The 11,723-nt window shown below is 31.8% G+C and overlaps 3 protein-coding genes across 4 annotated transcripts; 1 reads left to right on the top strand and 2 right to left on the bottom strand.

Annotated features, from left to right (window-relative positions):
• The first annotated feature begins 322 nt into the window (after positions 1-322).
• Positions 323-2,201, top strand: LOC105187224 (CCA tRNA nucleotidyltransferase 1, mitochondrial). Of its 2 annotated transcripts, none has more exons than XM_019843197.2 (3): positions 323-406; positions 681-1,294; positions 1,454-2,201. In XM_019843197.2, the coding sequence occupies exons 2-3, from the start codon at positions 735-737 to the stop codon at positions 2,193-2,195; spliced, it is 1,302 nt and encodes a 433-aa protein (XP_019698756.1). In that variant the 5' UTR covers positions 323-406; positions 681-734; the 3' UTR covers positions 2,196-2,201. The 2 variants fall into 2 exon arrangements, with proteins under 2 accessions (XP_019698756.1, XP_011146216.1); XM_011147914.3 differs by having other exon boundaries at positions 333-524.
• A 444-nt stretch (positions 2,202-2,645) lies between these two features.
• On the bottom strand, positions 2,646-8,245 carry LOC105187181 (synaptogyrin). Its single transcript, XM_011147845.3, has 5 exons — positions 8,067-8,245; positions 6,496-6,722; positions 6,072-6,219; positions 5,586-5,914; positions 2,646-5,301 (listed from the first exon to the last, which is right to left on the bottom strand). Exons 1-4 carry the CDS (start codon positions 8,163-8,165, stop codon positions 5,717-5,719), a joined length of 672 nt encoding a protein of 223 aa, XP_011146147.1. The 5' UTR covers positions 8,166-8,245; the 3' UTR covers positions 2,646-5,301; positions 5,586-5,716.
• A 620-nt stretch (positions 8,246-8,865) lies between these two features.
• Positions 8,866-10,031, bottom strand: LOC112588619 (uncharacterized). Its single transcript, XM_025299085.1, has 4 exons — positions 9,810-10,031; positions 9,450-9,534; positions 9,150-9,381; positions 8,866-9,014 (listed from the first exon to the last, which is right to left on the bottom strand). Exons 1-4 carry the CDS (start codon positions 9,961-9,963, stop codon positions 8,901-8,903), a joined length of 585 nt encoding a protein of 194 aa, XP_025154870.1. The 5' UTR covers positions 9,964-10,031; the 3' UTR covers positions 8,866-8,900.
• Positions 10,032-11,723: the final 1,692 nt, after the last annotated feature.

Genomic DNA, 11,723 nt, shown 5'->3' on the forward strand with positions numbered 1-11,723 from the left:
TAAAGTATCATACACGCAATATACATCTTTAATATACAAATAAAAATACAAAAATATACAATAATATATAATTGATAATGTATATAAAATATGTATGTATAAATAATACATACATATAAAATTAAATTTTGAATTTTTCTTTTTCATTTATGATTGAGATTGAAAATCACATTACTTTTTATGTGCAACATGTATAATGAAATATTCAATTATAGGATAAATCATTATTTTTATTCACAATATGCAACAGAAATTATTTTATGCTTATTATTATGTTCGTTTCATCCTCCTCTCCGTTCATATATATCTGAAAATTCGTGCTGCCTTTCCATGATTTATTACGGTCCTTAGTGCGGTCTGAGTCTGAGCACAGCTAGGTGCAGTAAACTTCTGAACATAGACACTTGTATGTTTATAATAATAGTTTGATTCATGTAGAGAAGTAACGAAGTGATATATGTGCCATTATGTTAAATATATTATCCCGGCGAATAACGAATTTATTTTGTCGCGAAATTATTAATGTAGGTAAAACAATCCAGCAATAATATTAACCTCTAAATAGAGTTATGTTAAGTAGACGTTGATTCGATTTTTAACGAGATATTTTTGTATAACAACGTAAAAACGAATATATATGAAATTATGTATATTATAATAATTATTTCTATTGTTCCTAGCTACGTAAAGAAGTGAGATTTAAGTTTACGCACGAAGGTTGGAAGAGGGTTAGAATGGTTGATGAAACATTACCGCCGTCAAGAGCAGACCCTGTTATAGCGAAGCTGGATAGCCCGGAATTTTTTTCCTTATTTACGTCGGAATTAAACATTCTCGTTAACTTATTCCAAAAGTATGATTACGAGCTGAGAATTGCCGGCGGCGCCGTGCGTGATATTTTAATGAATAAATATCCAAAAGATCTCGATTTTGCAACCACGGCTACACCGGATCAGATGAAAGAGATGTTTGAGAAGGAAGAGATCAGAATATTAAATGTGAAAGGTGAAAAACACGGTACGATAACAGCGAGGATAAACGATAAAGAGAATTTCGAGGTGACTACTCTGAGAATTGACAATATAACAGATGGACGGCATGCAGAAGTAGAATTTACAAAAGACTGGAAGTTAGATGCGTGCAGGAGAGATCTAACTATCAACTCCATGTTTCTCGATTTCAATGGCAAATTATACGACTATTTCTATGGCTATGATGATCTGAAGAATAAAAAAGTAATTTTTGTAGGCAATGTTAATACTAGGATATGCGAAGATTATCTTCGAATTCTCAGGTATATATTAACAATGCATGTATACTGAATCTTCTCTGTGACTATTCATGTAACGATAATATTTTAGTAATACGCTAGACTTAATAAATTTAAAATATATATAACATTACACTGAAGTTTTAAGTTACTTGTATCAGGTTTGTTGTTTGATTACTGCAGATACTTTCGTTTCTATGGGAAGATCATGGATAGTCCTGATCAGCATGATGAAGCTACAATAAAGGCGATAAAAGATAACGTAAACGGCTTACAGTTAATATCCGGCGAAAGGATTTGGAGCGAATGGTACAAAATTTTAACAGGAAAATTTGCCTTAGAATTGACATTGAAAATGCTCGAATGTGGTTGCGGTAAATACATGGGTTTACCCGAGAATCCTAACATAGAGAATTTTCAAATTGTTTGTCGACGTGCATCGTCCAACGATGTGGCTTTAAAGCCTATATCTATGATCGTGCCAATGCTCAAAGATGAACAGGAAGTTATGGACGTACATGGTCGCTTGAAATTGTCCAATGCCGATCGAGATCTAGCGTTGTTTTTGGTTCGGTACAGGGAATGCACACACATTCCCTGCGAACGTCCATTAAAACCATATCAGCAGTTAGTATTTACTCAACAGACGAATAGATATGACGTTTATCGTGAATATGTAAAAGAGATATTGAAATATCAAGGAGCCATGGAACTTTTAGATGAATTTGAAAAATGGGTAATTCCAAAATTTCCCATCAACGGCATCATGTTGAAAGATCTTGTGCCACATCCGAAAATGATTGGCAAAGTTATAACTGAATTGAAGAAGATATGGATAAATGATGATTTTAAAAATACTAATTCTGAACTTATAGATCATGTACCATGTATAATTAACAGATTAAACAATAAAATCACACAGTAATTTTTAGAATGTTGAAATAATTCTACATACCCTCTTACATCTTTTGTTAATTAGAGATATTTCATAAGACCGAATAGATAATGTATTATAATCTTTAATGTTTTGATAAAAATTATATTTCTAGTGAATGAAATATGAGCAAGATTATGTAGAATTTATGAATTATTATGAACATTGATACCCAGTATGTCTAAATTTAATTGAAAAGAAATTGAAAGTTTTGGAAAAGATGTGGAAAGTGTCATACATATTAGGCATTCAAAAATTTATTAAGAAATAAAATCCTGCATCTCGTGAATACAAATTCTATAAGATGTGTTATACAACGTTGTAGCGGTTGTATAAAATAAAATTTCATAAAGCTACTATAAAGTATCTCTAACTTAAACATGAGGCTACGATACTCATTTTATATTCAGGTAACGAAAATTGCTAATAATAGGTACCAAAAAGATTGATATACCGTGTTATTCGTACATCGTACTATATACTATCGTACATCGAAGAAAATCAATTGTTCGATTGTCAAACGAGATGAAAATAACAACAGTCATATGTTACAAAAAAATTTGTTTTTAGAAAAAGAGTTCTCTGTATCTTGATGATTATATGTCTGACGGAAGTATGCTGAGCGCGCAATCGTTTTCTTGCGGAATACGTATGTGTATGAAAGAAAAAACGGTGAGAGAGAAGAGAAACAATTTTACGAAACGCGTAACATTTAAAACGAACAGATGTAAGAATGCAGTCGCAGCTTCACGCAACAAACATAATTTATCACTTGGCTCATCGTATAATTATTTTGACTGGCATAAAAATAACTACTTATACGTATATTTTGGCTATTTTAAATTACACGGTAAATCTTGGAATTGTCCCTAAACACTCAGATCTTTACAGACGCATACGTATTACTACTGCATCAAATGCATTATATATATGTGTGTGTGTATATATATATATGTATATGTATATATATATATATATATATATAAATACAATCATACAACAGCTATTTAATTACTGACACCCAGCTTGATACGCATTTTTATTCCTTTACACTTCTGCAATAGACACTTTGATATATAGTACTACATTCCGCCAAATACAATTATTTCACTTTGTCTCTTCCGATCTTAAATCTGATGTAAAATCGACAGTACGATCACACAATCTCTTTCTCATACAGATAAAAGTTGAGATTTGTAACTGCATTTATCATTGCCTTAACCCTTCTCGGTGTTGGTAACACGAAATGTCATTACATTACGGTGTCATGTTATTAAACAATGTTGTCACCTCTATATATGTAGAAGGGTTAAGATTCATAAAAAGTAAAAGATAAATTTTGAAAAGATTGAACATTAAAAATTCAGCCCTTTGGATATACGAGCACGTTAACGAGTGAATTTGTTATACTGAAACAAAATATCGAATAATATATTTTGTCTAATACTTTGAAGATATTTTTCATTACAGTAATTAATTCACAATATATCCAAAGGGATGATTTTGTAAGCAATTAGGATACATATAATGATTATTATTGCACTTCACATAATATTTTACACACAAACCATGTTCTCAACTTATCAGGATATCTTATTATCGAAAGTTAGTAGATATTTGTTTGAGAGAATTATATAAACTAGATGTGTCGAAACCTCGAGCAGAGAATATACACACAAGTATCCATAAACGTTTTAGCGATGTTTTTACACAAACAAAAATCACAAAATTACACTCAACCGCACAATTTACTTCATGTACACATACGCCTAGAATGTATAATTCTCTCAAATTCAGTGCTAAACTACTAAATTACTAGATGTCTCTAACGATGCTTACATTTGCTTAATACAGCGTATAACATAGAATTACATAACTAAGTCAATACTTAATTCTGCAACTTGAAATTATATCGTAAGTACACATACAATATTTTTCTTATCTCGAACAAAAAATTACTTCAATATTTCGGAATCAGAATTGCTGTACAATTGCTCGACTTTGATGTATGTAAAATAACATCTGGAATTAACGAACTATAAAAATCGTTGCGCGTGTATATCAAATTTGGATAAATTTATAATTGAGATTCAATGTTTAGCAATACATCTATCTTGCAAAAGTGCAGCATAAATAAAAATATTTAAATAATATTTAAATAATTGTACAATGTCTTCCTGAGATTATGTACCAAATAAATAATTATAAATCATCGAAAATATGAACTTCTTTTGTAATATATTTGTTGATAAATTGATTTTTTTCGCATCAATGATTTGTTGGACATACACATTGATAGCATCGATGGACAAAAGTTTTGTAGCAGGACTTAAATATGAAAGTTCAAGATATATTGCAATAGTCAATATCGCAGGTAATTTATACACAAGTTCTACGTGAATTGACATCGTGCGGATGTCACACAACTTTTGTATGCAAATATGTCTTTATATAAGAATTTATATTAATAAAAAAGAAAAACTTTGCTTTACCCTTTTATCACCGTTTAGTGCAAAGTATACTTTCGTAACGCTACTACGCTACCTCGCAAACGAAATATAAGTGAAATTGATTAAGTACTAGAAAGGAAAACGAAACAATTTAAATGTTGTCTCTCACTCTCTAATCAACGCATACGTTGACTTACACGAAATTTATTCATCACAAACCTACACTTTGTGTACTTGTTTTTAATATACTAATTTCATGACAATGCAACGCATTGTTATTATTGTTACAGTTAAATCGCGTTTACTATGAACACGTTACAACGTTAAAATATACATAGCCTGTGCATGTACTAGTTCTTACTTATTATGGAGTTGCTATAAGTTACTCGTTACAAGATATCATATTTACTTCATGGTCATTAATATCCGTCGTAATGCATATGTCCAGGCGTAACGCGTATGATATTCTTCAAACACACCTAATGCTTTTTTGTGACATCGGGCGTACGGATATAAGTGTAACTTACAAGTGGTCAACAATAAGAAGCACAGTTTAACAAATAACTTCCTTCTATATCTTGCCATGAAAACTTACTCTACGACCACGCTGCCCAGCGACCTATCAGCGAATGAAGTTTTTCTTTAGTCTGTAAGCAAAAACACGATTTATATAATAGTTCTTTTGTTTAGATCCTCGAAACAAAAACTTCAGTTATTAAAAGCGTAAAGCTTCATAAAGGAAAATCACAAAGGAAAATATTTACACGGATCTATGTATAATGACTGTATCACATACCTCAACAAATCTTCATTGTTATTGAAAGTATATTTAGTAGTAGAATATGCATCTTTTAAATTGATATAAAATTAATATGTAATTATCATAATATTGATAATATAATTACTTTAAATATTATATAAATGTAATTACCTTTAAGCAAAACAGGTGATGAAAAACAATATAATCTTGTTTTAAGAAATTATTCTAAACCATCTTCTTTCGTAAGTAGTTCGCTGTGCAATCCGATGGAAATATATTTTGGTATTGACTATGGATGACTCCTAATAAGCTGGGGCTTGGAAGTCACCCATACCCCGTTGCTGCTGTTGCCCAAATGGCGGTTCTTGGTAAGCAGTATCGGTAGCATCAGGATAACTTGTATATCCTGTGCCACCGACAGGATCTGCCTCGTAACTCGGAGCAAACGCCGCGTCAGTTCCTTGCTTAAATCTTTGAAATGCAAACCAAGCGCAAGCAGCCTATTAACATATTAACTGTATTAATAAAACTACAATTCTCAAGTACATTTTTATTTAAGTAAGATCTAATTAAAGTATATGTAACAATTTGCTGTACATATTAATAATTAAATAAAAAATACTGTTTTATATAGATAGAATAAACAATCTGACATACCCAAGTGAAAATGGAGAAAAATGAGAATGCAATAGCCGCTTGCAGATTATTAACGCCATATCCATCTTTTGGTCTTAAAGAATTATTCCATGCATTTGTCAAGTAACAAAATCCCACGAAATACAAGAAAGACCAGAGACCTGACAAGCTGTATATATAAATTAGAAATTTTAATTTGATCTACAATGTGCTCTCTGTTCCCTTTTCATATTTTTTATCTTTTTCTGGCTTGAGTTATAAGATTTTAGACAAAAAAAGATAAAGAGAAAGAAACAGAAAGCAAAGAACATATTATAGATAAGGCTTTATGTATAGAATATTGTACAACACAGTAAACTAAATTATGTTAGCTAAATATTCTGAAAGTGATGTTATTTAGAAACTACTATTTATGCAACATTATATGCATATGTGTATGACTCACCCCAAGTCTATCAGGACAAAATGTTTCCTAGTCTTGACAGACGACATCTGTTCAAACAAGTATTCACCAACAAGAAATCCAATACTGACCAAAAATGCCAATACTCCAATACCGACCCCATAATTGCAAGCATTATTGTCATCATTGTAAAGACAAACTTCCTTCCCATCTTCCTTTGGAAGATAGCCCTTGCTGCTTATACAACCAAATACAATTATTGCAAAGAGCTGGAAACATGAAAGAGATTTCTCTATGGAACAATTCAATTGTGAAAACTTGTAGATAAATAAAGATACATTGTATTGATGATATACATATATATATATATATATACACATATAGACACACGCACATATTTACATTATATATTTTTAATAATAACTATACAAATAATAAAAGGGTAAACATTAAATATATAAGAAATGAAAAGAAATTTGAAAAGGAAAGCACATGGTCTTTGCAACATTTACCAAGGTTGTACATATTTGAATTTTATATTTAAAATCGTCTTAATTTCACCTTTAGATACTTCATAGCTAATAGAATAACTTGTATAGCATCTGAAAATAAATTTGAGCCAGTCTTAAATATAAGATTCAACTATGAATATTGTATACTTAAACTGACGAAATGTACATGAGATACATGTATTTGAAGTGTTAAAATTAAAGTATTGTGTTAAGTTAAATTTAAGAATTTATGCACATATATATATATATATATAAATCTCAGAATCTGTATCCTTGATTGATATTATTCTATATTCATGTCTTATATATATAAATAATATATATTAAAATCTAAACAGTCATCTATATATTTAATTCAAATTTTAATTTAATATATTATAACTTAACTTCTTTTTAAAAAGATCAAAGATGAAAAATCAATAAAACCAACAAATTTGAAAATGTCAGGATCAATATCAGTAGAGTTGTTTTAAGGATGAAAATAGGTCAAATAAAATAGCAGGTTATATATAAAATCATTCTGAAAATATCTCAGATTATTAATATCAAGATATTAAGATATACTTCAGCCTAAATAAATCATATGATTCTAGTAATGTCTTACATACTTAATCAGTTGATATACATTTAAACATATACTACTAATAGTAGTAAGTATTTCTATTATGAATATAACAATAAAAAATTTGGAGGAGGAATTAACAACACTGTCGACAATGTCAAAGAGAATGAGAAAGGGGTTAAACGCAGGGAGCGTCCTGCGTCGATTTGCGCTCATACATCTCATCGCGGATATCCATCAGTAAGACATAGCAAGTGTGAAAAACCATAAATTGATTGGCAAATGGGTCTCGTTTCGGGCAACGAATGCTATGGGAGCCCCATGGCACGGGACGTACTGCTGGAATTTGCGAAAAATCAATAGAACCCCATCACGGCGCAAGGGTGGGGAAAGGGGAGGAGAACCGTGGCTCTTTTAAAATCAATGTTCATCCGCTCGAGGTAACGTTCTTCTCTTTCCTTTTTCTCGATCAATTAAGCACCAGGTTATCCTAATCACACAAATCGTCGGCAATCGTTGACGAAGTTGCGACGACTTACCAGACATACCGCCCTTAGAACAACCTGCGGTCGTTGGACGAATGCGATCGGATCGAAAGGTGCCCCGGCCTTTCCGACACCGTACGCTCCACCGTCCATCTTAGTGCGACTGAAGCGGAGATTTCAAAGCTCTCGTAACGACCAATCGCGCATGCGCCGCCATCTCGCGAATGGGGGTGTGTGACATGCGCGCGCGTTGGGATGCACGATCGGGCGCAGGATATCATCCTCGCGATTATCCACCCTCACAAGCAAGCTTTCGCGATTATCATCCTATATTGCGTTCCTTCCGATTTCCCGCAGTATCACGAATTATTCTATATGTTTCCTTTGATCCTACTCGTCCTCATCCCGATTCATCCTATACACACCCCTTTCAATTTCTCCCAGTGTCATTATTGTCACAATTTACTTTATACGTTTTTTATTTAGTTTATTCTTATATAGCTTATAAGAAATCTTAGGTTTGTAAACCATAAGTAAAATTAATTACAGACAATCGCTCCTTCCTTTTCTTACTTTTGTCATGAAAAAAATATATTATCAGAGAATTATCTATTTCAATTAATTTCAGAAATATTTAGGGACAACTTGCAGAGTAATAGCAAACTTTCAGGAGCATAATTTGCATATTATTAAATGGGAATAATTAATAAGAATTATCTCATCAAATCGTTTTTCATAAAAAATATTTATGTGGTACATTTATGTCATGTTCAAACATAGAATATTTATTTAGGAAATGTTCTTCAAAAAATTTGATAATATAAATGAAAATCAAAAATTATAATACCTTGGTTTCTCTAAGAAATAGACATTTCCGATGAAAAACCATTATTTCCAAAATTTGCTTATTAATAATTTGGATATAGCGATACATATAATACTTATTGAAGTGTAATATAGCATATAAGAATAAATTGGTTTATGTTTAGGTTTAGGTTTCGGCTGCAAGAAATAAAGTCAAAATGTTTACTTATTTATGAAAATAAAAATATATGCATGAATTTAAATATGATTGATATATCTATATCATATTTTCTATATATATATATATACGTACATATATATATATATATATACCTTAATTATAAAATCTTCCAATTCTTTCAGTTTTAGCTCAGCATCATTAATTTCTCTAAGTATATAATCAACAGTAATACATAGAACTTCAGAAGCACTTATAGGCTTGTCGTGATCAACAAACTCATTATTAGGTTCTTTTTCAAGCTTGACTCTAAAATATGCTATAAAAGGGTGAAATAGAGCTAATTGCTTCTCTGCTACTTGCAATATTTTTATATTATCAGATATGCTGTAAAAAAAGAAAACTTTAGATTTAAAGTAATATATAAGTAGAAAACTGCAATGATAATTTAATACTTTTGTTCAAACTTTTGCCTCTTAAACTTCTCGTTTGTGTTATGAAAGATTTTGACTATATATTCAGCAAAATCTTCACTAGCACCTGAAAGTGTAAAATTTTACATTTTATATTACTTATCTTTATAAATCACTCATAATATAAAAAAGAAATTTTATAACCAATACATTATACTTAGACTTCACCTAACCTAATTTATAGGTAACATGTATTTTCATAAAGTTCTGGTAAAAGCACTATGTACTAGTTATGAAAATTTTATATATATATATATATAATGTATATCTATAGAAAGAACATACAAAATAGACTAATAAAAGTAAGGTAACAACATAATTGTAAAATAAATGCTTCATTACCAAGCACCATAAAATCTTCTTTAGTTAATTTATGCAATTCATCAGTTGATATCTTTCTTTTCTTGCATTCTTTTATTAATGATTGAGCTCCGATGTTGCGTAATAACATTTTGGTTTGTTCGGTAAATCCATGCTCCTGATATCGACTATTCATTTTGTAAAAGAGAAATACTTCTAAAAGTTAATCAGGAACACCGAAAATTTGTACTTCCATCAACTACCGCCAAAGGAGCAAGACTACCAACAGAGAGGGGAACGTGAGAGCGGCCAACACGGTGATTTCGACGATACCGACTTTCCGCACTGGGAAAAGGCGCCATCTGCATCCATTTTGAGAGGAGAACTACGATGCTACATCCACTTTCAGGTTTCGGCGGTAAAACCTGTATGTGGTGGCAGTCCGTGCTACATCCATTTTTAGGCGGTTTATGTCCGTGCTACAATCATAATAACGTACTTGACAAGCACGGTCTCGCACATTGTTACACGTTTATAACATGAATTAACATGTTAATATGTGCAAAAAAAAAGAATTGACATTGTGTATGATTAATATCATGAAGATCATACGAAGTAATTAGCTGCCGGTAAGTGCTGCCAACCCGAAGTATGAGGGTAGATTGGATTGAGACAAACATAAAAGTCCCATACCATTTTGCGAGATTCGCAATAATTATCGAGTTATTAATGACAGAAATTTGAGGAGTAAAAGCGCACCGACATAGATGTTTCGAAAAGCGTTGCAGCTGCTCGGGGCAGCGATCATGAATCTTTTCCCTAGCATGAACTAATAAAAAGTGAAAGACTTCTGTGAATCAGTGAAAAATGAAAAATTTTATACGAATTTGTGAAAATCGAAACATTTCACACGACAATTGAGTCGTTCAACATGGCAGTTGCGCGTTCTGGATAATTCAATGAATACCAAAGAAATCAAAATGATCAAAATAATAATGTCCGTGTAGTCCGAAGGATATTACGTGACACGCAAAATCCGTTTGATATAATATCCAAAGAAAATCTTTCAAAATATCTATGTACAGGTAATATAAACCTTATTCACCGACGAGATATACTACAAAGACTGACGGCCTTACGGGATTTAGCGTACCAGAGAAATTTCCCTGGTGAGGCACCCGGGCGAAAGAGACCGTCTCGCATTTAGCGCAGTAAAATTTAATGGGAACTAATACTTTTCAATCCTTTTCTTCGGATCAAAAAGATTCAGAATTCAGACATATTCAAAATGTCAATACTTTTTAATACGTTTCAATTCGACATTTTATACAGGGAAGCAGGACGAAAGGAATGGGATGCGGGCAACGATACATTATGCGTCTCCAGACGTGTCAAATCGTTTATTATAGAGGATACTGATACGGCAACATGTATTCGAATATTTAATCGTCCCATGGACCACTTGTATATAATAAAAAAAAAAAAACGCGGATAAATGAACGATTAGTATCAATTTTTCCTTTTCTTATAGAGCAATGAAAGAATAAATCAGTATCAGTATCGAAAATCGAATACCGATTAGTACCATAAATCAGTGTCAGAAAATTGTCCAATGACAATTTATTCTCATGTAGCACGGACTTCCACCACATGCAGATTTTACCACCAAGACCTAAAAGTGGATGTAGCATCGTAGTTCTCCTCTCGAAATGGATGTAGATGGCGTCAATTTCCAGTGCGAAAAATCGGTGTCGCCGAAAACGCCATGTTGGCCTCTCTCAGCTTTCTCTCTGCTACCAATATAAAAAGTTTATGGGGCTTGACTGTGTTCCAATATTTCACGATCAGCACTAAAAATCTATAATATACGTGACATAAACTATGTATTTTCAGTACTGGCAGTGAATTTTGGAACACAGCCAAATTTATACCGTTTCTATGCAGCTTTACCAATCT

Source organism: Harpegnathos saltator, unplaced genomic scaffold (genome assembly GCF_003227715.2).
Source record: "Harpegnathos saltator strain DR-91 unplaced genomic scaffold, Hsal_v8.6 scaffold252, whole genome shotgun sequence".
NCBI classification, from domain to species: domain Eukaryota; kingdom Metazoa; phylum Arthropoda; class Insecta; order Hymenoptera; family Formicidae; genus Harpegnathos; species Harpegnathos saltator.